General features: G+C 37.2%; 1 protein-coding gene across 2 annotated transcripts in view; it reads left to right on the top strand.

The window, feature by feature from the left end:
• The window catches only part of hpo (serine/threonine-protein kinase hippo), a 117,612-nt gene that overhangs the window by 75,591 nt on the left and 14,885 nt on the right, over positions 1 to 27,136 (top strand). For both annotated transcript variants that reach the window (XM_083127263.1, XM_083127262.1), the window contains 6 exons: positions 1,504 to 1,731; positions 5,379 to 5,484; positions 13,224 to 13,543; positions 17,806 to 18,022; positions 23,121 to 23,209; positions 25,457 to 25,750. In XM_083127263.1, coding sequence (XP_082983389.1) covers positions 1,504 to 1,731; positions 5,379 to 5,484; positions 13,224 to 13,543; positions 17,806 to 18,022; positions 23,121 to 23,209; positions 25,457 to 25,750 — 1,254 coding nt within the window. The remainder of the gene's footprint in view (positions 1 to 1,503; positions 1,732 to 5,378; positions 5,485 to 13,223; positions 13,544 to 17,805; positions 18,023 to 23,120; positions 23,210 to 25,456; positions 25,751 to 27,136) is intronic.

Here is a 27,136-nt window from a genome sequence, read left to right as displayed (position 1 = left end):
TAGGACTGATCAAGAATCCTCAACTTTCTGGGCTGCTAGATTTAAATTTCTTACATACACCACTACAGAGCAAATTTACAAGCACACAAAAGTGTCAACACTTTTCAAGTGAAAGGTAGTATAAATTAAAACCCGAAGAAGTCCTTACGGTAACCTGTATTTCTCAATTGTTTATTTTGCAATTTCCGTTTGCATTTCGGTAACTTCCAATACCGTAGATCTGGTACCACTGCTTCTGCTATTTTTGGAACGGCCTACCGCGGTGGAGAGGCATTTTCGCGAAGCTAACCAGAAGCGTTATAAAATGCTGAAAATTCCCATGTTGCGACTGGCGAAATGCCAAAATCCCGGATGCCGTGATATTTCCAAGCTAAATTGTGGTTTTAAGCTGCAACAATGTAGAGAAAGAGGGGAGGGGAAGGGAATTCTCTCGTGTTTTGTTGTTGTTGGTTTTGGCCGGTTACTGGAAATGCTTTTTATTGAACAGGGATGGGAAACATTTGCTTAGGTATTCATAGTCCTCCACCTTCCAATTTTTCCATTCAATGATTCATGAATGCAATGTTAATTTAACAGAAAATATGAAGTATAAGTTGTGGACTACGATCTTGACAACAAGGAGTGTGGGTTCTATTTTGAGGCACGTATCTAGGAATATATGTCGATGTCTCAGGAATAATAATAATATGTTTATAAAGGAATTAAATTAAATTAATACTAATTAAATATATACAGTGAGTTTCAAAAGACCTTCAGTATTCTAAAGAGCTACGATGAATCATCATCGTCATTATCCTAGAGAGCCAGAAGAGTGATATCAATTAAGCCAAACAAAAATGAATTAAGAAAAAGATACAGTTCTTATTGAACCCAGATTCTGTTCCCATTGGAGACACTTGCAAGTGATGTGGATTAAACTATAAACTGTAGGTCCAGTCCCTATTGGCCTATCGGAGAATTAAAAATAGACTGAAACAAAAACTCACAGTTATTTCATAGCGATCATATAACGGTTCACGTTTAACAAGATTTGTGTGTTGGCTTTGTATGCATCTGGTTGTTACAACCATTTAAGCATTTTTTTTTTTAATGTAAGGTTTCAGGAGAACACATGCTTATAACAATGGGATAATCAATTTAATGCATGTTCTCGTGAAACATTACATCAAAAATTGTGTTATACGCTTGTAACAAACATACACCACAATAAAACTGATTTTCCAATGCAATACAAGAAAAAGGACAGAAGAAGGTTAATTCTCATCTCCTTTTTTGTTTTGTTTGTTTATTTACGAATAGCCATTTCTGTATAGCAATACTTTATATGATGATAATGTACAAATATGAAGAGGGAGACTTCAGTATTAAATTTTTGTTTTTAAAGAGCTTGAATACTTACTAGAAATTAAAATGTATTATTTTTTATGTGTTTGTGTGTATTCACAATCCATTCTCAAACGATTACTTTTGGCAGAATAATATATTTTACCCTCCTCTTTGCAGATTGTTATGGAATATTGTGGTGCTGGATCGGTGTCGGACATCATGAGGTTACGGAAGAAGACTCTCGTGGAGGATGAAATTGCGACGATTCTTTCGGACACCTTGAAAGGCCTTGAATATTTGCATTTGCGACGGAAGATCCACAGGGACATCAAAGCAGGGAACATTCTTCTCAACACTGAAGGGCACGCGAAGCTGGCAGACTTTGGTGTTGCAGGCCAGTTGACTGTAAGTGCAGCCATATATTTGTCTTTGTGTAGGGATGCCAGATCACTATGAGGGAAAAGTAGAACATGCGGACCCAAAATATAGGACTTTAGGGAGGCTACTCATGGGGAATTATGTTTGAATTACTTGGTCCGGGAATTATGCATGAATTCTGCTTGAATAGACGTGAAAAATAGCAAGTTTTCAAAATCCAAATCCTATTCAATTTATCCATAGGTAATTTATCAATGCCCTAAGGCAAGTTATTAACATTTAGCTTCTATTTTTATCAAGGAAGGAAAAGAACACTACCTTGCAAACATTTTAGAATTATCTCAATCCGTTAATTTTCTTAGTGTCATTTGCAGAACAATTTTACAGACAAAGATTATTGCAAGAAAATATATATTTTAAGTTCATTAGGTAAAAATTTGCGTTTAAAATTCTCATACAATTAACATTTTTTTTGTAGGTTAATTTATCCCATAACATTTGTGACCTCTACTTGTTGATGTATTTCAAGTCGGAGCATGTGAAATGGCAAATAAATCTGCACCTTAAATTAATTATTTTAAAAATATATAGTGTTTAATTGAATCAAATTAGAATTTTAGAATAATTTGGAATCTCGCATACCCTTATATTGTAAATATATTTGTGTCTACATGTGTGTTGGTGGTGAGAGGCATTGTACATAAGGTTGAAATAGAGAAAACGTCTGCTTGTACCCTTGAATTTTTGGAAAGTTTGCCTTGAAAACCGGGAATTATAGTTGGATTTTGTCATGGGCCTAGAGTGACCACCCAGGACTTCCAAGTCAGAATGTGGGGCACAAAACGATGCATGTCACTAAACATGTTAGCAAATAATGTAAAATTGACACATTTTTAGTTTACAATCATGATTTTTTCTCATGATTTCTTAAATACAGATTCAGAAATTTATTTCTCTCATCAGTCTATTTTGCTGTTGGTAATGAAAACACTCTAATTATAAGTTTCATTTTGACTAGTTTTTAGTAGAACAACACAATTTCTTGCACGCTTCCCTGATGGCGCAGTGGTAGCGTCGTCGTTGGCTTATAATCAAGGGGTCCTGGGTTCAATACCCGGTGGAAGAACATAGTGGTTCAGATCCCACTTTAAACTGTAGGTTCAGTCCAAATTAGCCTTACTCTGCATAAAGTGGACTTTAAAACACTTTTCTTGCAATGTCTGAATCAAAATTAATTTCACTATTGACTTTGATTGATTGCGTTGGTGTTTTAAAGCCACTTGATGCACTGTAACGCTAATGGAGACTGGACTTAGTTTAAAGTGGGATCCGAACCACTATGTGCCTCCACCGGGTATCAAACCCGGGACCCCTTGATTACAAGGTGAAGGCGCTACCACTGCACCATCAGGGAGGCCACTATTGACTTTGGGAATGTAGTCCATAGACCTGTAACTTGCATGATTTTCCGTGTTATTTCTCTTTGTTCGACTAAGACATGTTTTCTTAATTCAAATTATCTGACCCTCAAAATGTAGGGACATTTATGATTTTTGCCAAATTCAATAATTAAATAATGCTGAGCACATCAATGGCCAGATACACCACCTCATCCAATTTCCACAAGTCGTTTCATATCATCATTTACATTATCTGTTAGCGTTTTATTAGTTCAACATCATTGTTACTATTTACTGAAATGAAGAATTTTTTTCTAGTCCTACGTTTGGGAACTTTACAATAGCTCTCATCAAATGATCCCTATCAATCATTGTGCATAAAAATCCAAATGCGTTATTGCTATCATCAATCTGATAAAAAAAATTCTGATCTGATTCTATTTTTTCTGTATGACATTTAGTTACTGGGATCCATAATTCACTACCATAATGGACCTACAAGTGTAACACATAAAAACCTGAAAATTTCCAATTTTTTAAAAGAAGCCCAATTAAAAAAATATAAAACCTAGTAACTTTTTTACTATTTTCTCGTACGTGTACATCAAATAATAATGCTGAATCAATAACTATTCCAAGATCCTTATAACTGGAACACGGTTACACCTTTAGAAATTTTAAAAAAATAATTTGAAACAACAAAGGGTGTGTTTCTCATACATATCATCGCTTTGCATTTTCTAAGATTAATTTGCATTCCATTGTTTTCACGCCACTGTTCCCCTCTCAGATCATTTTGTAACTTAAAAAGTGGATCAGATGTTTTAATTTCCTGAAATACTTTTAGATCGTCAGCATATAAAAGACAATTTTAGTCAACAACACTATACATGATATCGTTAATAGAAATTGCATATAAAATTGGTCCGAGAGGAGATGGGAACTGATGTTTGTAAAAAAAAACCGTTCAGGGTAAAGGTAAGCCATTGTGCTATCTATCATTATTGCAACTTTTTGGCCAACTGCATTGAATAAATGACAGTCTCGCCCCCAAAGATCTAGTTTGTGATTTTGGCCTTGGCATACTGTTCCTTTGTGAATGCGTTTCGTATCACTTTTGTTCAGTTGTCATGACAATTAGCCGAAAGCAATGTTAAATACAGTAGACTCGCAATAATCCGAGATAATTGGGACCAAGATTACCTCGGATACGGAAAAACTCTGATAATACGGAGATAATGTGTTAATAGGTTGTAAATGATGAAACAACACTCAAAACTGTATAGTAATTATTTCTTACTAGTACAACATAAATGAGAAGATTACTTTTTCAAAAAGTCTTTTATTGTTTTTTGGACACACCTTTTCCGTTTGCCACTCGTACTACATTACTGGCTTAGAATAGGCCTATACGCAGATTTAAACACCACCGTAACAATCGGATACACCGACAATGTAACGAACACGTGAAGCACGGACGCTGACTTGACTCCAACTTACTAGTAAACAAACAGGAGATGCGTTATGAAGCGCGATGTTTTCCAACACTCCCTTGGTTAATCGTGAGTCTACTGTAACAAAATTACTAATTAATGTCCATAGAAGCCATGCAAATTGTAAGTTGTCCTGCGCTGTGGCCGTGCGGTCTAACGAGTCGTGCTTTGGGCTCCGGCTACGGGATGTGTGCAGTTTCGAGTCTCCTGGGGGAAGCTAACAACATTTCAGGATCCTGGGGGAAGCTAACAACATTTCTCCTGAGATTTTAATCTGTGTATGAGACTGTTGGCCACCCACTATCGTGAGGAAATTGAGGAGCTAACTGGTCATTGAAACATACAACAACAACTGGGGGTTTGTCATACTGACCGCAGATCACCCTGTATCTGGTTGGATGACCTCCCACCTCGGGCCGGCCGCTGTGGCAGAGCGGTTAGCACTGTGCTACGATGCCAGGGGTCCCAGGTTCGAAACCTGGCCTGGGCATGGATGTTTGTGAGTGTCCATTCATCAATTTCATCATATCATTGCAAATTAGCCAAAAGTGGCACAAGAAGCGAAGTAAAATAAAACCAATCAATCAATCAGTGATCTCCCACCTTGGATGAGTGAGTGAGTAGGATGAGTTGGTATGTAGGCCCGGATCATGGCCTGTTGCACAATGGGTCATTAAATTGTAAATTATTTTTCTGATATTTTGTATATTTATGTTTTGGTATTCTTTTTTTTATATTTTCCTTCCTTTCTGAACTAAAATGAATCATGTGTATCTTCCAGGACACAATGGCGAAAAGAAACACCGTAATAGGAACTCCTTTCTGGATGGCACCAGAAGTAATCCAAGAAATTGGATATGATTGTGTAGCGGACATTTGGAGTTTAGGTATGTCAATCTCTATTTTATTGTAAGTATTTGACCGCAAGAAAATAGTAATTTTTATGTTTTGCCTAGAATCTGTTCAGATTATTCTGTGTGTCTCCAAGTTATCTGTAAATGATTGGCAGCTATGTCCAGCTAGTTATGCAAAGGTATGTGTACAGTTATAACATGAGCCATTAGAAGAGCAAACACTAAGGCAAGCTTTTAGTCAGTGGGTGATAGACTCCATACTATGTAGGTGCCAGGCTGTGACCGATGCTAAGGACTTTGAAACCAAGTAGAGGGTTTTCCTATAAGTATGATATGATTTTGAAATGAACTGGCAACTATGCTTCAAATATTCTTATAACTGTCACTAGTTGTCATTTGTGTTTAGTATGCTGTGACAATTCATCATGGCTAAATACACGCTTCAAGAACGTTTGGTTATTATCTAAAATTTTATGAAAATAGACGTTCTATTGAACTTGAAACGTATCATAATTTGGGCAAAAAATTATCTTCTCAGATGAAGTTTATTATTCATGGTTAAGAGGATATGTTAACAAACAAAATTGTCGGTTTTGGTGTGAAAACAATCCGCAAGAGATTCATGAGAAGCCCTTGCATCCGCAAAAGGTCACTGTATGGTGTGGGTTATGGCATGGTGGCATCATCGGACCATTTTTTTTCCAAAACTAGGTAGGAGTTGCAGTTACAGTGACTGGTGAGCGGTACTGATTGATGTTAACAGATTTGTGGCGAAATTTAAATGAAATTGATTTGGAGGACATGTGGTTCCAACAAGACGGTGCCACATGTCACACTGCTAATGCCACTATCGACATTACAAGAACAGTTTGGTGAAAGGATAATTTCAAGTAATGGAACTGTTAGTTGGCCTCCAAGAAGTTGTGATTTATCTCCTTTAGATTGTTTTTTTGTGGGGTTATTTGAAATCTGTAGTCTGTGCAAACAGACCACGAACCCTTGATGTGTTAAGATTGAACATTGAATGCTGTATTCGTGACATTAGGCTCAAGTTATTGCACAAAGTCATCAAAAATTGGGTTCCTCGAATTCACTTGTGTGCACGAAGTCGAAATGGACACTTAAATGATGTGTTATTCAAAACATAATGTAATAAACTATGCTTCAAAATATTTTTTTGCCAGGTTGAAAAATCGAATAAAGATTTGCATTAATTTTTTAATAGTCCAAAAATAACTGCTACCAGTTGATATGGACCCACTTACATTGCTGCCCAATATATAAAAAATAAACTTGAATCTGTGAAGTTTTAAAACAATGATCACAAAAAACATTATGTTGATAAACTTTTGCACAGCACTGTATCATGCAATTGCATAATTTCATAAAGCAGTTATGAGCTAACCTGCAGATTTTCAGCTACTAAGGAAATGTTTGTTTCAGCATTAGTGTGTGTGTGTTTTTTTTCTGATCCAGAGTTGTATTATTTGGTTTGTGGAATTTTGACAACTGTAATGAAAGAATTGTTGTTCACTATTATTCCCTTCAATATTTATTTTAACCTTTTGAGTCAAAGATGAGTGATATGCCGTTGTACGCGGAATGAACCAGAGATTCAGACTATATGAAAGTTATGCAAATTCGGCGTATATATGGAGGGGGAAAGGGGGGGAATCCCCTGAAAATACTTTTTTTTTAAAAAAATGGGGTTTCGCCCCCCCCCCCCCCGAAAAAAAGGATATGAAAAGTTCAAAATGCACATAGAAATTATCGCTGGCATGGAAGAAACGGAAAAATATTTGCATCATTGTCGTATGACCAATGTAACTTGAGTTGTACCCCCAAAAGTAATGGTGGGCACGCCACTGATTCAAGCTTCAAAATGCAGTGGTACCTTGAAATGACTATAGCTCAGAAACTAAATGTCCTAGAGATATGAAAGATATACCGTTGTACGCAGAATGAATCACAGATTCAGACGATATATAATTTATGCACATTCGGCGTACATATGGAGGGGGAAAGGGGGGAAATCCCCTCAAAAATACTTTTCTTAAAAAAATGGCGTTTCCCCCCGCGTCCCCCGAAAAAAATGTCAAGATGCACAAAATGCAAAATTTATGCAAATTTGGCGTATATATGGAGGGGGAAGGGAGAAAAACCACAAAAATTATTTTAAAAAATTGTTGAAATGTTTGAAATTTTTATTTTCCCTTGAAAAGAGACGCAAAAGAGAAGTCCCTTTTCCCACCTTTTCACCTCCATTTTCATGAAGAAAAAAAAAGGCGCAAGAAACATTTCTGTTAAATACATGTGTTAGGAACAATATAAAAAAAATAATCGAAATTCTAGCCAAAAATATAAAAGTTATAACATAAAAACTACGACCTTGACACAGCGTCTCGATCGAGATGCTTGGGGACCGTGAGGGTTACTTTTAGGTATCTCGTTCGAGATGCTTGGGATCCAAAAGGTTAAGTGTGAAGTATATAGAATGCTTGTTAGTGGCAATACTGTTTAGAACTGAAGGAGAGAAAATATTTTCTGCATTATGGATACTCATCGTATTTCAATATTGTTTCATCACATTGGCACATCAGATAACAAAACTAATGATAGCAGTGCAGAATCTTCGAACGTGGAAGATTAAATTTTGTATGTCTGTACTTGGCAAGACTGCAGCAAATTTCTTTCAAGTGCAATATTTTGACTTTGATACACACGACAATATTTTTTTTTTCAGACCAGAAAAATGTTCACTAAACTGTCATGAAGCTATTCAGTTTTAACATATATATAATATATTCTTAACGTTTTGCGAGTGTCGAGGTAATTCCAGCGACGTTTTGGGGTGCAACTGCTCCCTTCCTCAGGCTGCTCTCGTTTAGGTTATGTATAAATCATAACCACGTCGAACTCTCCATATGTTCATGACATAGGATTGGTAAAAGGTGTATGGTTAAAAAAACAGTAAAAATCTAAACCCATATAGGTACACGTCAAACTACCATGCCGTTTTCCCAATAGAAACTGCTCCTTGGAATGTTAAAACTTTAAAACTGCAAGTAGCCATGGTCCGCGTGTGCTGCAATACTCCAATGTTTCCTCGTAGAGTGCGAGGTCGGGTGCTTCCCCTCCCTTTCCCCTCTGTTTTTTCCCCTTTTCCTCCTGCTCCATTCCCGTTCACGTCAAGTCCAGTGTGAATTCCTCTTCCATTTGAGCTTTGCGTGCTACTTCCGGGGTTACGTTAAATCCTATTTTTACATATTCCTTCCTATCCCATTTCTTGAACATCTTCCCCCACATCTCATCGATATTCCCGTCATCCCTGTTTAATTTATTCTCTCTTCACTTACATATATACAACCCTTCATATACATTCCTTCTTATAGGTTTTACCTCTTCTCTAAGCACTTTCCGTTTGGCGATTACATGGCCTTCGTCAAGAATATGTTCGGAGAGCCCCGTCTTGGGAACTCCCTTCCTTATATCTTTGTCCCCCCATCGGACATTCATACAGTTGGGAGCTGAGAAGACTGCGAGGCTGAGGAATGTGTAACTGTTGTCGCCGTGTGCAGCCAGCTCGTCTTCCTTTCAGGGTGGCAGCGGCATAAATGAAAAAGGCATGGTACGAAAACGCATTGCAAATTAATGGAAGATATTACATAGCAACAAGTGAAAGCAATACTAATAATGGAGGAATTTTATTTTGATGATTAAAGTATTTGTACAATAACATGCTTTCAACTCACCTTTCATCAGTCATCGTCACTATCTGATAAGGTTTGTTCCAATTCCGATCCCGAAGATGAATCGCTGTCACTGATGTTGTCGTCTTCATCACTGTCAATACCACCTACTGAAATAATGATTCTATCCACAGTGTCCTCCATCAGACCATCTTTCTGCCAGTAGTCCTGTTCGACAGTGATGACATGCCTGTCATATCCTTCCCAGTCAGCTGGCGTCACAGATTCCACCGCACTCTTTGTCACTTCCTCCAACCTTGACAACGTCAAATCTCCTGTTATATTTTTCTCCCTCACAAGTCGTTTTATTTTAGCCCACGCTAGTTCAATGGCATTCAATTCACACATGTAAGGAGGCAATCGAAGCACTGAATGGCCATTCGTCTTCAAAAGTTCGTCCACACGAAAAATCTTATCTGGCGGCCTGTACTTTTCGATCAATTGGAATAATTCAAATTTTTTCATGCTTTCTGAAAATGGCACTTCGTTTAGTCTTAACCAGTCTATCATCTCCTGCTTCATAGAATATTTAGTCGGAGGCTTATTCACCTGTATGTTGTGGTAGGGAGCGTTATCCAATACACAAACATTTGCCCTCGGGAGGGCTGGCAGAAGTTTTTCCCTCACTCATTTCTCAAAGTTAACTGAATTCATCTGTCCATGATAGTCTCCGGTTGCCTTTCCTGCCCTAAATATCAAGTTTGCTACATTTATGAAGCCGTGCCTTGAACCAGCATGAACTAAAATTAACCTATTGGAGGAACTGGTGTTGGTTGACACTCCTTGTACTGAGTAACTTTGCCAGCATTTCCCAAAGGTGAGATTCTTGTCGACCCATGACTCGTCGATATATACTATGACACGATTCTCCGATCTCAATTTTTTAATTTCCCTTAGATATTTGGCACGCCAATGAACAATATTTGGACGTTCTATGAGAATTTTTCTGTTGCTTCTGCATTTTTTCCAATTGAAACCCATATCATGAAACAGACGACGTAAACTATGCACTTTCCACGGAAAATTAATTTTTTCACGAATGGCTGAAAGAAGTTTTGGTGCCGTTGGTATTGTATTTTTCACAAGGTAAAATTCTTGTATTACGTCTCTGATGACCCTTCGATCGAATTCATCGCAATGGAATCTGTTTTGCTCGGCTCGTCGTCGTTTCTTACCCGGTGTAGACAGTGACGTCTCGCCCGCTTCATGGGCCTCTTTCCTTATTTTTAATACACTCCGCACAGATACGCCCGTGTAATTAGACACATGCAAATTTGATTGCTGTAGCAAGTACTTTAATTTTCCTTCTTTGGCCTCTTCATCACACTGCTGTATCACGTTTCTTATTATCTCCCTAGCTTCACTGTGAATTGTCTGTCCCATTCTTCGCGAAGAAGACATACTCGCACTGCAACAATGGAACAAGAACACTGAAGTTAGCAAGACGCACACACACAGATCCAAAATAGTATATAATATAGTTGAGAAAGTAGCGCAGTCTTCCCTCCCGAAGCTGAAAAAAGAGGGTCATGGGAGGTTCCAACCCTGTCGTCAATCACGGGACAGGGGTGACGCTGTCACTGACCTTTCCGCTTGTTATAGGATCTGCATTTGTGCGAGGGAACTTGAAAGTGCCTTGTGGTTCCTTTTCTGTAGCTTGTGTGATAGTGGGGATTTTCTTTTTTTTTTGCACCAACAGTAACACTTCAGTAAGATGCCACGCAATTGTGCTGTTGCTTTGTGCCAGAACAACGCAAGAAATACATGCTCCCAAAGCATGGCCGTATTTAGGGGGGAGGGGTTAGGGTTCAAGCCCCTTCCCTACCAAAACTTCTGGCATGTTGGATTAATGCGAGTTCAGAAACTAAAATTTGTAACATATTTTTAAAAAAATATTCGCAGTTGCACAAAATACAACAGAGAGACAATTCTGAAATGATCGAGTTGAAATTTTTAAACATTTTGAATTCTGAAATTTGAGCGAAACTGGTTTCATTTTCAGAATCACAGCCCACCTACGACCCCTTCATTTTCACTTCTGCTGTCCTCTTTCCAGTGCTGTTCCTGGATCAGACTGAAAATTCCCTTGCGATTATCCCAAAATTCCAGTTACAACTTTTAATTCCCTGTTCGATAAGGGTTTAAATGCCCCTTTATAAGAGTTCAAACCTAGAATATCCTGCTTCATAGCATGTTACATTCACTATCCTTCACCCAGAAGTCGATAATAGTACATACTGTACATTTAACCTATATGCGGTCCTATAAAGCACATACTTGTATAGTGCATATTGGTTGTATATAATGCTGTTTGGAAAGCATAGGAACAATATGAGCGTCGGAAAGTGGGATCAAACTGGTCTATAGAATAGACATCGTTTATTGCAAGTTACAAAATAGCACGACGTTTGTTAGTTTTATTGTTAATAACTGAAATAAAGTCCAGTTAGTTAGTATTCAAACAGAATAACCGAAGAAAAACAGCGTTAGATATAAAAATTGAGGTTACAATGCAGGCACCAGGTTAGGTTTTACCATTTAAACCAAAGAATTACTGCTTTCCACACTTTTCAAAATTCCAAAAATTAAGTTTCATGGGAATGGTCAAACAACATAACTTTTATGACTAAAGATTATGCGACGCCCATGGGAAAAATTAAGAGTGAACCCCCTCCCCAACATTTTTCCTGCCTATGGCCATGTCCCAAAGGATCCGATTATGTGCAAGATGTGGGTTTCAAAGTGTAAGAGATTAGATCCTGTTAATATCAAAACAGCCACAGTGTGCTCATCGCATTTTCTGGATGCCGATTACGAACGAAACTTAAAAGCAGAACTGCTGAGCAATACCTGTAGAACGCAGCTTAATAAAAACGCTGAACCAAGTTTAAATTTAGGTACCTGGTTGTGTGGTGAATTGTAGTGTGCAACAGCCAAATTACATAATTGATCGAAGTGGACGTGCCAATAAACGTAAGATTCGAAAGCGAGCAGTGGAAAACTTGAAGAGTTATCTTCTTGCAAAATAATTTGCATGGCACACAATAATTCAGAGACTTTGAGTACTGGAAATATACTCAATATACCCAATCTCCAACAATAATAGTGAGTTGAAACTGTGAAAAAGAAATTAAAATGTGCTGAAGAACAAGTAAAGAAACAATGCAATCGTTTATTACATAAAGTGAAGAATGTTCAAATTAGCAATAAACGTTTGAGGCAACAATTAGTAAAACTTCACAAATTAAAACAATCTGCTTCCAACGTGACTAAGAAAGTAAGGGTGTGTGCTTTTTGTGTATTTCCTAGTGTCTTGTTAATGCTTCTTCGCGAGAGCACCTGACACAGTCATCCCTCGGGAAAGATGTGAGCAACCGGAGAGTCCCAATTCCAGTATCAGATTCTCACCCTTTCCTACAGGAACTTCTGTATGTCTGGCAACCCTGAAAAATTGAACACCAAGTCGAAGCTTCCCTCCCCACACTTCCTCCCCGTTCACCCCCGAACCTCACCCCGCACTCACAGTCTTCTCAGCTCTCAACTGTACTTCTTCCTGTTTGGCCCACGTATTCCTTGCCGCATTGGCAAACTATTCCATACACACCCTTAATCCCTTCGCACAACCTTTATCATGTATTCAATTTTAACATATATTCTCAAGTATTCTGTGCATCCTGATCTTGCACCAAGAGCAGTTACCTAGTAATAAATGATTTTTAAGTACCAGTGATACAATTAAAGAAAAAAGCTTCATATAATGCTTGCACTCCACTTTTTGGAGAAAAAAAAAGGTCATAAAATTGACGATTATGCGGTGAAATATGATATGTATTGGATCATACATTCTTCAGTTGTCCACGTCTGAGGTAATTGCATAGTGCTGCTGCTTCTCATTGTTCGCTGCTAAGGAAGCAGACAGCACCAGAGAAACGACACATGTTAGAATTAAAGTGATTTCATCTGATTTTGTAAAACTTGCTTCTGTAGTATAGCCTAACATTTTCATATGATGCCACTCAACAGGTATCACTGCCCTAGAAATGGCCGAAGGGAAGCCTCCGTATGGTGACATTCACCCGATGCGTGCTATCTTCATGATTCCAACAAAACCGCCTCCCTCATTCCGGGAGCCTGACCAGTGGTCTTCCGAGTTCATAGACTTTGTTTCCCGTTGCCTTGTGAAAAACCCTGAAGAGAGAGCCTCCGCCACGGAGTTGCTCCAGCACGACTTCATCCGGAATGCAAAGCCACCAAGCATACTGGGACAGATGATAGCAGAAGCACGAGAGATTCGCGAGAATCAAACGTACCGGAATACAGGGAAGCAAGCAACAGAGGAATCTGTAAGTATTAACATTTTGGCTGGTTTATAAGATTAATTATAATAATAGTATGGTCCTGTTCTGCTGACATAGCAGTCACATCAATATCAACATATATGGGCCTCCCCATTGGCGTAGTGGTAATGTTGCTGCCTTGTAATCAAGGGGTCCCAGGTTTGATACCCAGTGAAGACACATTGCACAGTGGTTGATATCCCACTTTAAACTGTAGGTCCAGTCTCGATTAGCCTATTCAGTCTGACAAGTAATAAGACAGTTGTTCAGTTATTATAAAATGAAAACGAAATATTTGAACATTGCCTGTTTATTACTCAAAGTATATCCCTCCTGCATTAATACAGCCATTGGCAAGGGGTGGACAACAATTGAAAGGACATCTGCAAGTCTTCATGTGGTTTGACTTGAAGATTCGATGTCACAATCTGTTGGATGTTCCTGTGTTCATAAAAAGTGCATAATTTCAGCAGCAGCTTCACTTTTAAGAACAGGAAATAATTGCAGGGTGATAAATCTGGGGATTAGAGAAGATGATTCAACACACTAGCTTGTTTTTGCACTAGGAATACCTAGACAACCACTGCTCGCTGGCATTATCATGGAGCAGGAAGAAACTGCCTGGTTCAGGATTCCAAGGTCAGGCACGGTCAGTTCTCTTTCATAATTATTCAGAGCACTACAATAGTAACACCAATTCCAGTTTCACCCTCGGGAAGAAATACATGGTGAATAATGCCTTTGCTGTTGTAAGAAAATAAACAACACAATATTGTCTTCACCTTTGATTTTTGGAGCTAAATTTTCTTGCCTTTTGGTAAATTTAGCAACTTCCATTCTGCGATTTGTTGTTTCGTAGTAAGACCATAGCAAACATGCTCTGTTTCATCCTCCACAACAATGGAATTCAAATGTTCATTCCTGCAAGCAGTTTTCAGAATGTCTCTCATGAAACTTGATATGCACTCGCTGCTCTATGGCGATTATGGCCTTCGGCAGCATAATTCCCAGCATACTCATTGCAAGTTCATGAGTTGTGGATTATGGATCACAGTACACCATGAACATGTTACTTCACAGATAGAATGCACACGTGGGACAACATAAAATCAGTCTCATTACTTAATTGTCGGACTGTGCACTTAAGTGGACTTAAAACAACAACTCATTTCAATTTTTATGTGTACATATTATTTGAAAACTAGTGTTTGTATTTTCAAGGGATCGAACAAATTAAATTGTACACCCACTACCAATATATCTTTTAATAGCCTATAATTTAGTACAGAATTCCACCATTTTGTTATGTTGATGTGTATAATCATAATTCACAAGCTTTAGTTTTACAAAGTAACAGCAACAGTGTGACTTATTTCACCAACTGCATGTCACTTGGAAAGCCACTTGGCAGTCCTCGGTCCTCAAAAGACTGTTGTGCCACAGAGTTTGGTTTTTAATTTATACTCGGTAACGCGTCTGACTACCATGCTGAAGGTCCCGGGTTCGATCCCTGGCCGGTTCAAATCCGGGAACTTTTCTAATGTTGGAAGCGGCCCCGGCACCCACCCAGCGTCGAATAACATGGGCACCTGGGGGAAACCCTGGGGGGGGGGGGGGGTAAAGGCGGTCAGGGGCGTGATGCTGATCACATCACCCCCACTCATGACCGGATCAAGAAAGTGTGGGGCGTTACCTTCATGGCGTGGTGCTAAGCACAGGGGAGCACTTTACCTTTTTACTCATAAACAGGGCAAGGATATTTATGTAATTACCAGGCTGAGGATTTGCCCTAAAATACCTTTTTTGTTCCTTGGCCACTTTAAAACTTTTGTATTTCTTTCAGAAATGGTCTGAAATGGCTTTATAGTGCCTATTTTAGTCATAAGTGCCTATTTAAAATATAACTGCCTTTTTGAGTGCCTAAAAGGAGAAATCACTTGAGTATCAATGTATTCTGGTTGAATTTTGAGTTTCATTTCTTTCCTTTGACCATGTCCCATCAATTTTATTACTTTGTGATATTGCGTGGTGCATAAATTGTGCACCTGTTGGTAATTATTTTTCCTCTCTATGTAGCCAAGGGAAAGTGGCAAATGTTTGCAAATTACGATCTTCAGACTGAAGCACATAAACAGAATTTTTTGCTTTTGTGCTTCTAAGAACCGTAAACTGCAAGAGAAATAATTCTACAATGCAAGCAAAACGTACATACAAGAGAGAAAAAGAAAAGATGTTCAGACTGATATTCTTTAATTTCATGTTGCATGTTACAAATGTTCTTTTTAGAGTACATATTTTGACATAAAATGCAGTATCTGCACCATTTCTCTTAGTTTTCATTGAATCTATTTGCAAGACAATTAAGACATGGAATTAACACTACAAATAATTAAATGCTCTCATATTTCACAAATAATCCCTCCTAATATAGGGAATAGCGACTGTGATTTATTAACTTATTTACATGCATATTTTGGCTACATAAAAATCTGGACTGTGCTCATTAAGATCAAATATCAGAGATGATACCTACAATAATTTAGAAATATACATGCTTCCACTGAAGTACATCCACCTCTGTTCACGCATCCTGGATGCAGATTCATTGATTTCAGTTTCCTGGATGATAAAAACTGCAAATGCCAACGATTGACACACCTACAACTGATAGGATAAAAATTCTTCAAATGTTTGGAATGCATTGGTTGATTGTGATTGGTGTACTGTAATAACTTTGAAAGATAACATGTCTTTCGTGGGTGTTAATGTTGTTCACATTGTTGTCTGTCTGAAGGGCCCCCTGCTTAGCAGCTGAAGGAAAGTACCACAATTGCATTTATAACTTTATTTTTTAATAATTTTTATAATTTATGTCTCAAGCAAGTCTCGAGGTGGGTGGATTGTTATAATTATATGATTGCAGAAAAGGGTCATAAATGCACATTATTTGCTAAGTAGGAAATTCGAGGGCACCAGGTTTTTTTCTTCTAGTTCTGAGCCGATACCGATGCCAGTGGCATCAGTATCAGAAAGTATTGGTTGAAATTCATGTACCGGTACCTGCTGATACTTTTCCGGCATTTTGTTATTTCATGGGGTACACAAAAATGCCATGCTACACTTTCGCAGTCTGAATTTTGCATAACATTCAGGATAATTAAACTTTATTTTAATTTGTTTTGCACAAAATACTGGATTTTGTGTTTACATAACATCTACTTTGATATTATGATGTAATTCTTGAATATTCAAATATACCAAATTTCGTGGAAATTTGATGCATATAATTGGAGAATAATGATTACACACTAATATTGATCAATATTTTTAATAAATTTTAATTATTGAAATTTTCAAGTATCTGATGATTGGTATCAATATCGGTTCAGTTTCTTCATATTGAACACTCCTTTAGATCTAATGAAGGATAAGTCTCTACACATATTTTTGGTAAATAAAAAAGCAACATTTCGATACAAAAACAGAATCCATTTCAGGTTCAAAAGCGGTTAATAAAATAAACTTTCGCTGCTATAGCGGTGAAAAAGCGGTATATAAAATGAAATTTTGGTTTTAAAATTGTGAATATAATCCTCAGTTTGGTTTAAAAACTACACAAAATAAACATATCTCTTCTAATAGCACATTTGTGTCGTTACCAGAATATTAAGTTTATTTCTGTATAAAGGGGCCCATTTTTGCTTCTCAAGTATTTACAGCAGAATTAACCAATTTCCCGTGAATTGCATAACTCTCAAGATAATTCTGACTTCAGAAAGTGTCACATTGGTAAATAAACTCTAAATTTCGTGTTAAGAGTCTATTTCGCATTATTTCGTGACAAAACAGGGTGGGAAAATGCACCTGACACCTTTCAGTAACATGAAAAATTAACATTATAATGTGTTATTTCACATTTTGCGTTTTCGTCAAAAACGAAATATGCATGCCTCTAAGGACAAGTTCATGAAACATCACCAGTGTCAGTGTGTTTCTTTCAGCACAAATATTAATAATTATGATCTCTGTGTTAGTCTAACTTGCTATGAAACTAGGAGTTTATAGGTTCAAATCTTGGCTAAATTTAGATTCTGTCATTGTTCTTGTACATCATTGTCATTTTTCATCATCATACGGAAGTAGAATAGGGACACAAAATAGCCAAAGTGGAAATAGAACACTTAAATTTCAATATTTTTCAATTATTGATAATTTGGAATGTTTTGTGGTATGATAATTTTAACCTGTGAATGTATTCTCTTTTCCAGGATGATGACGACATGAACAAGACGATGCTACAGTACCCTCAGAACTCAGGAACTTTAGTTAACAAGAATGATGTGATAGATGGAACAATGATTGCTCATAATTCTGGGACGCTTGTTCCAAACAGTAAGAGTGGGACATTAGTGGAAGTGGAATCTAATTTAGGTACTATGGTGATTAACAGTGATGGTGAAGATGAGGACGAATCTACTATGAAGAGTATGTATTGCAATTAATAACTTTTACATTGTCTATTTCTTCCAAGCATTTTTGCGTATATTCACTGATAACTTGATGAAGTAGGCTTTAGTATGTACAGGTGGAAATGATATGCTGGGTTATTCATGTGTCTGTGAAACATTTGAAAAATTCATAAGACATAAACTACTGAACAACAAACAAACATTTTATATTCACATTAAAAAAATACTCTCAAAGTTTGTTTCCAATATCACAGAAGTCGCAAATACTCTGTGTTCACCGTTAGTGATGCGGCAAATGTCTATGCAATAATACATCTCATTCCAGACACAAGTTAGTTAGCATATCACTATTGATAAGAGCCTCAGCATCGGTGATTCGATCCCCGAGATCCTGGATAATAGTGGGCAGTGGGGAGACTTAAACAGTACCCTTCACAAACCCCTACAAGAAAAAGTCACAAGAGGTTAAATCGGGGGACGAACTTCTAGCAAACTCAACAACACAAAATGCCTGCTCGCGTTTACTGAATGATGTATTGCTACTATGGCCTCCTAGCAGCAAAAAATGGCAACACCGCTTGCATAAAAAACTTACATTGTTTCTCTCTCAATTGAAGTTACAGTTCTAAAAATCCATTGTGTAGTTTGTTATAACTGTTTTAAATGTTTCACAGACTTATGAATAATCCTGTATGTTCTTATCACATTGTAGGATGTTCTTCTTGTTTTAACACAATGTGCCTCTGTACTTAATAAGAAACAATAATAAATACACAAAAGTTATTGCTACATAACAACCTACACTTCTGCACATAGACATCGCCCAAATTCAGGCACTTGTATCACACATGAGCTTTTGTAGTCCATTGTCAATGTGCTCAGCCAGTTGAGTTCCTCGTTGGGTTCATGGTGCTGAGAAGATAGATCATCTTGGTGAAGGAATGGTAGTTGCTCTCGGGGTTCATCCATAACAATTCAATGCCATCCTTGACCCCACTTATCACACACATCTGTACAGCCAATTCTGTATTTTCTGCACCATTTTCTCACAGCACTGTCACTCATGTCATCTCTGTACACATGAATCACTCAATAATGAATGAATCTCAACAACATTGACTCCTTCAGCTTACGTGATATGAATCACATCATGCACCTTTGCTGACAGAAGCAGTGTGACTAGGCCCATTTTTAGCAACTGCTACTCGTGTGCTTCTGAAGAAAATGTATAGCAGGGTTGTGATTACTGGCTACTATACATGTACGTTTTTACTATGGCAATTTATTTTTTATCAGACAGTTGAAAGATGATTTCTGATTAGCTCCTGTATATTTATTAGGGATGGGACAGAATAATCGGTCCTCTTATTGGTAAAATTACCAATAATTTTACTGAACCAATATATCTTTAAATATCTTACAATTTTGTGCCATTTTGTTACAATTGTCATGGATATAAACATATAATTTCCATTCCATATTTTTGTAAAAAAGTCTGAATTAAGGAGGCCAATGAACCATTTGGAATTATATATTGGATCAGTAAATTTTATGTGTGTATTTTATCAATATCATGCAAAAATTTCATATCGGCCCGTCTCTAAAGAAAACTGTCTTAGAAGGGGTTCGTTTTTCTCCCGGTTGCTTGTGTGCAGACATACTAAGAGAAAGCATAAGAAATGCCAAGAAGGAAACTCCTAAATCTGGCCTCTGAATATACAGTAGCAGTGCTATTGATCATACCATTACGTTTACTATTGTACTACATCAAACCAATCCCATGAAGCAAAGCAACATGCGCCGTTTTGAAACAGATCTCAGTTAAACCTAGATAATGGGCAGGTGCATACCACATGGCATAATTACTGACAATAAGAAAATGCCAATCTCATGCCCACACCTACCCAGCCCATCAGATGACATACAGATGACAGATGACACTTTGCAACTTCCAGCACCTCCAAGTGGAAAAATCTAAACCACCACCAACCAATTGTAAGGTGATACTATGTGTGAGGACATTGGTCTCTGAAGTTGATGGCTCTGAAGTTGATGGTTGATTAAGGAGGAATTTCACATCGAAGCAACATGCATCAATTGCCACTCATAGATCTAATGCAGACTTGAGCAGGTTAAAACATTTGAATCATTAATATGTATTTATTAGACGAATACAAATGGACTCACGTGAAAGGATACTTCATACACTACTTCTAAACATAATCTCCTCCCCAGGCATTTATCCCAGCAGTTCACGGAGTTTATGATACCTGTCTTATAGAACTCAGGGTCCTGTTGTCAAGAGCTAAGCTCTTACTTCGTGCTTGACATCATCATTCGTGTGAAACCAGTGTCCTCTGACATGCTTCTTCAAAGGAGCAAAGAGATGTGCGTAGGTGTAGCAATGACACCGATTTCACTTGGATAGGGTGACCAAACACATACATTCAAAAAAGAGGACAGAGCATGGCAAAAAAGGAGGACAAAGTCATAAAAAAAGAGGACACCGCAAAAAATGGCTACACATTTGCCATTACTCATAATTTAATCAATATACAAAAATCTTACCAACATTTTGCTCACAGATGCTTTTCAGAAGATATCTTTCAATAACTTCATCTTACCTTTAAGCAAAGAAAGCAATCTCCTAATCTGTTTTTTTAACAAATTACAAAGAATATGTATAATTTGAAGCACAAAATTTTACTCCTTTTCTAATTCTTGGATTTCTTCTGAAATATCTCCACAAGTGAATGCAAATGTAACAAGTAAGATTCACTTAACTTATTTCGCAAAGCCAAATTAAAATTTTAGGTAGTTTAGATTGGGTAGAGAAATACGATTTCAATGCCACGAACATTTCTAGCACTCTTTCAACAGCAGGGGAAAGTGGCAACCACATTACACTTTACCCCATATTCGTTTCTTCCATCCTTTAAAACTTGATATTTTCTTGCAAGATCATTGTCGAATTTACACTTTTGCTTCGTTATTTCATGAAAGTAAATATTACTTAATAATCAAAATTCTCCCTACGCATTTCTGTATCGCATATGTATAACTCGAAAAGGAACTGACCGACGTCTGTGGTGGAGTGGTTAGCACAACGCCAGGAGCCTCGGTTTCGAATCCTGGTCAGGGCATGGGCATCCCTTCATCAAAATCATCATATCATCGCTCATACTCATCTTCGCGATTAGCCAAAAGTGGCACAAAAGCGAAGTAAAATAAACCAAATCAATCAATCGAAAAGGAACTGCACAGACTACATGTGTTCCAGCAGTCTCAGCACTTAATAAAATGTGCGGCAATTTGCCTATTTTATTCCTTTGTAGTAAACCGTAGGCTTTCATGTTTAAACTTTAAAGTTCGTTTCATGGAGGTTCTATTCCGAAAACACATTTTTATAGTGCCTATAAATTCCTATTTTGGCTTTATAGTGCCAAAAAATGAATATTCTGCAATTTTTGCATACTTCAGCTTTTTCTTACGTGCATTTGGCTTTCCCTATATTGAAAGATGTAAGGCTTTGTTGATGTTGTACTGACTGAAATCTTGAATGGTCTGAATTGTAACATTGTTTTAAATATTTTATTTGTTACAATGGTGCAAATTGTTTTTTCATCATTTGTTCAAATTTGCAGTCATTAGCACAAGCTCTTTTTGTGAGAATTACTTTAACGGACGATGCCCCGCTAATGTGAATTTCGATCAAAAGAGTATTATAGTATGTTAATCGCTAGCGCACTTTTATGTATAAACAAGTGCTAATACAGTATAATTGTGCATTGTAAGAAGAAAATTTAAATAAGTTCACATCCATTGCCTATTTTAATGTCTTTTTTAAATTTTAAGGTGCCTTTTAAGTGCCTATTTTGGTGCCTATTTCAGAGGTTTTTAGTGCCTTAAATACGCACCCTAATAATGACTCAGTCGGGAAAGTGATCGTATTGAGCTCCCAGATGCTAGGTAAGCATTCCTCAAATATTTAACGTGCCAAAAATGAAGCATTCTGTATGCACACATTTACTATGGTCAATGCCAGCTATACTCTTCCCAAAAAAGGAGGACATTTACCGATTTCTAAAAAATCCGCCCGGACGCCGGACAGACACCTAAAAAGGAGGACATGTCCGGACAAAAGAGGACGTCTGGTCACCCTACATTTGGATGATGTTGTCAAGCATGAAGTGGGGCTTGGCTGTGACAACAGGACTCAAGAGTTCTATGAGACAGGCATCACGGATCCCTTGATCCCCACAAAGTGCTGGGATAAATGCCTGAACCAGGGAGGAGACTATGTTTAGAAGTAGTGTATGAAGTTCCTTTCGTGTGAGTCCATTTGTATTCGTCTAATAAATACCTATTAATGATTCAAATGTTTTAACTATTAGTGGCCGAGTAGGTTTATGAAAGTTAGCCCCATTCTGTCCTAGGCTTCTGGGCAGGAATTTTAAATTCGAACACTCTTTTTAGGAAAAGTGTTATAACTCTGGCACTATGGGAGCAATCTACTTCGGTTAACTTTTGTTTTGCAGCTAAAACATCAGTGCATGCAACCATGTACAATTCAGAACGCCGGACTGAGGAAGGCGGCTTGGTGGGGGCACGACCCCCGAATTTCAATGGAAAAGAACAAAAATCTGGAGTTTGCCCCCTCTTCTCCTGCTATTTTGGGGAGAAGCCGCAAACCTTAGTATTCTTTTCAAAGAATGGACGTTTCCAAAGAGAATGAAACATGTTTCATGTTCCTGGGTGCCATACAAGTTGAATAATGAGCCAAAATGTGAAACTCTGTTCGGAAATGTGGCATGGATATGTTGTGGAGAGGGTGGAGTGAATTTCCCAGGCTTGCTCCAGATCTGTGGCAGAGTTTCCACCCAAACATAAGAGTATGAAGGTCCAAAAAGCACATCCATTTCGTAATTAGAACCATGATACCATATGGTATCATCGGGCCAGTACGACCTTACTTTTCATCGGGCCAGTAAAGGTTAATTCTGTTTTGCCTCATGATCATAATTTTTTTTTTTTAATGTTGAACTTAAATGTAGCTGTTGTACTCTAGGCTAATTATATTGCATTTTGCACTAAATTTTCAAATTAAATTTCAGGGCACGATACGGGGCCTGGAGAATCTGGGAAGAAGTACCGTCCACTATTCTTAGATCACTTCGACAAGAAAGAGGCTGAAAACAATAAGGTAAGACTTAATTTACATCAGATTTTATATTTAGTACGTACTACGTACATCACTGCCCATTTCAAGCCTACTTGTTATTAGTATTGACTTGCCAAATGGCCAGTTTTTTAATGATCTTTTTTTCATTCAGTTATTTTACATAACATTTCTACCTCTTGGGTTTAGTGGAACGATGAGAATCAACTGATGAAATTGATTACAAGGCAATGAATGTTGTTCCATTATCTAAGGATGTTGGATTTGATACCCGACGGAGGCACATTTTGGGTTTGCATCCCATTTTAAACTGTAGGTCCAGTCCAAATTAACATTCTGTGCATAAAGTGGACTTAAGAACTGAAACAAAGATGATGGAACAAACACAATAATACACCCACGTATTATTAAACCTGATACCTCTGACTTCGTAGCATGTTACGCTATTTATTCTACCTAGGTATAATAGTAAAAAACAAGATCCAAAATTAGCTGATGGATTTGCACTACTCAAGAAGATTTCTCACCCAACAAATACCGCTGATATGTATCCCATTTGACGAGAGTTGCATGCTTGAATTCCGCCAGAATGGCACTGCTTTTCTTGGTGTCACAGAACATTACATTGCAAAGTGAAAAATCATGGGAAATGGCCTTTAAACTTTTAACGTAACATTTATACGAGGCACATTGATGACTCTCAAACTAGCAGTTAGCAGCACAAGATTTCGTCCATTAAGACATTTACACACTCCATATTGTGGGTTATTTGGCCACTAATACATTTTGATTATTATTTCTTTCATCCAAAGTACAATAAAAATCAAAACGTTCCTTCATTTTGTGATGAGTTTATTTCAACCGCATTGCACATTAGTGTCACCATCTTGAATGGAATATTGTTGCCATATTCAGAAACTGCAGAATTCAAGCTTGACAATGATATATAACATGATAGCGTTCCGTAAACATTCAGTACGGTTTCATGTTGGCTGTTCGAATTATTCCGTGCATAATACACACCACAGTTTTTGGGGGCAAAAAGTTTAAAAAAAAATACGCATTAGACATGAGTAAATATGGTAATTCCCGATGGCAGCTTAAAATTGTTTGTGTTGACCAAACGCAGGGATCACAAAGGGTTAACTATAAATGAAATTACCAATTACGGTGGAGCAAAAAATAAAATAAAAATAAAAGTGTGCTCACATAGTTTGTAATTTGTTACAAGATGAGAATAAAAAAATAGTGTCACTCTTTGGATTCAGGCTATTTGCTTAAGGATAATTTGCACAGAAATGTAATGATTTGAAATTATTATTAATTTATTTTCAGTTTTTCTTATAAAATTTTTATAAAGAGAATTGAATGATCGGAGAATTATTTTTGAATATATATGTGGGAATCCTAAATAATCATGTCTAAATAATACAATTTTGAACTTTTCTACTGGCCAATGTTAAAAATGCAGGATTTGTTAGATTGTTGTTGTTGTTATTATTATTATGTAGTAATGTAATTACAAGGCTCCCAAATGTACCACTAGACACAAATTCCTTTATTCAGTGGACACTAACAATGGTGGTGAACTGATAAAAACTCTTATAGATAATATATAGGTTTGATTGATTTGATTGGTTGATTTGTTTTATTTTACTTCGCGGTTTGTGCCTCTTGGCTAATTTGTGAAGATGGGGATGAGTGATGAATGGACATTTACAACCAACCATGCCCGAGCAGGATTCGAACCCGGGACCCCTGGCGTCGCAGCTCGATGTGCTGACCACTCAACCACGGGGTCCGGCAGATAATATAAAGGAATATCTGTTGTGAATTAAATATAGAAATTGGGTGTGGCAGTGAATTTAGCAATTGATGTGATGAAGTAACAATAAATAATTATTACACAATTTGTGGCATTGCAAAAGATCTTGTTGAAAACTGTAACTTGAAATGTAAGTATGTTGCTTTCCCTGTATTATTCTTCATCTTACATATTTTATTTATGTAATGGTGTACTTTTTTTTTACTTGACTTAGTGCTGTTTTATACCATGCTCAGCACTTAAAAATAAATTATTATTGTTATTAGTAATAATATGATCATAAAATAAACAATTTTTATGGGTATAGTAGAAGATATTGTTAAAAACTATAACTTGAAATGTAAATATGTTGCTCTCTCTACATTGTGTACTTTTTTACTTGATTTTGCGCTGTATTATGTTTTATACTGAGCTCAGCACTTAAAAGTATTATTATTATTTTATAGGGCAATGGTCAACAGTCTCCCAAGCCCATGCTTCAGAATCAGGAAACTCCCAACAGCTCCCCACAGCATCAACTGCAACAGCAGACCAACCACCAACAGAACTCCCCCTCCATTGCACAGCAGCATCACCCTCCCCCAATGTCCGCAGAGGAGCAGCAACGATTTCAAAACCACCTACAACGTCAGTTGAACCAGATCTCTGGAGCGGTTCCAGGCAGTCCAGCTTCCCCTAGTCCTCGTCACGAGAATCCAGCAAAGTTCCAGCGTGCTTTTGTGGACGGAGACTTTGAATTTGTATGTATATACATTTTTTCTCATTTTTTTAAAGTAGTGTATGCATGCTATCATCGTACATTTCCATAATTGTGTACAATTCTTTAGTTCTTTCTTTAAAATTCCACAATGATTCACTCCATGCAGTTAAACATAATTATTTATCTTCTGCTGTGGCACACACAGATGTACTTTGTAGTAATACAGGGTGTACACAAAGTGTCTTAACATATTATTAATAAATCAGAAGTACAATAAACAGGTGGTAATGATAGATAAACTCAAAAAGTTTTATGTCTTGAACACACATAGAAGTGTACTGATACATTTTGTCGCACTGAGAATGTCAAGACAATAATCAATTTTTTCCTATTTTTTGGTCAGTATGTCGACATCCACAGTATCTATCGCATTGTTTATTCTGGCTTTATTTTCATCAATTTTGTAAGGTTCCTCAACATTATTTGTCGTGTTTTAAATGAACGCTTGCCGGGAAGATGAATGTGACGTGGTGGTCTGATTCCTTGGCCCACGAGGTTACCTGACAAAATCCCATTGGACTTTTTTTTCTTTCGTGATATGTTGCAGACATTTTTATACGTCAAAAGTGATGAACATATGAACTAAAAGCCAAAATAAACAATGCAATAGCATCTGTGGATGTTGGCATGCTGACCCGAATGTGGGAAAAAATTGAGTATCGTCTTGACATTCTCCGTGCGACAAAAGTAACACACACAGATATGTACTGATACAGGACATAAAACTTTTTGAGTTTATCTATCTGTCATTGCCACCAGTTTATTTGCATCTTCATTACTTTCTGATTTATTAATAATATGTCAAGACACTTTGTGTATACCCTGTATAAGGTAAAAATGCAGACTTGACCAGGACTTGAACCCAGTCCCTGGTATACCGTGCCATTGCTCTCCCAACTGAGCTATCAAGACAGCCCTGGAATAGCCTGATTGTAAATTTTAAATTTTAAAACAAAAATTCTTGTATTGAGATAGTAAAGGTCATGTTCTAAGATATTTTAGCCTAAATTGCTGATTAATGTGCCAGGGTTCGGGCTTCTCAAACTTCGTTATTACTTGTGTGTCGTATGTGTATGTTGTTTTTATCCAAATTTTCATTGTTTTAAACAAAATTGTAGTAATCCACTCATGTGCCAGTAAGCTATTCTAACAGCTAATTCAATTTATTGTATGCCTAAATTCTCATTTTTATATAATTTGTTTTAGGGAATTATGAAATTTTGGCTGATACCGATAAAGTTCCGATATAAAATTAACCGAATCCGATAACCCATATTCTAGACCGATCAGATATAAAATTCTAAATTGTCCTTGAACAACTTCAATGGATCATTGACCTCCTTAATAGATGCATGTTTCGAGGTAA

This window comes from Lepisma saccharinum, chromosome 8 (assembly GCF_977018435.1).
Source record: "Lepisma saccharinum chromosome 8, izLepSacc3.1, whole genome shotgun sequence".
NCBI lineage: Eukaryota > Metazoa > Arthropoda > Insecta > Zygentoma > Lepismatidae > Lepisma > Lepisma saccharinum.
This window is presented reverse-complemented; position numbering and strand designations above follow the sequence as displayed.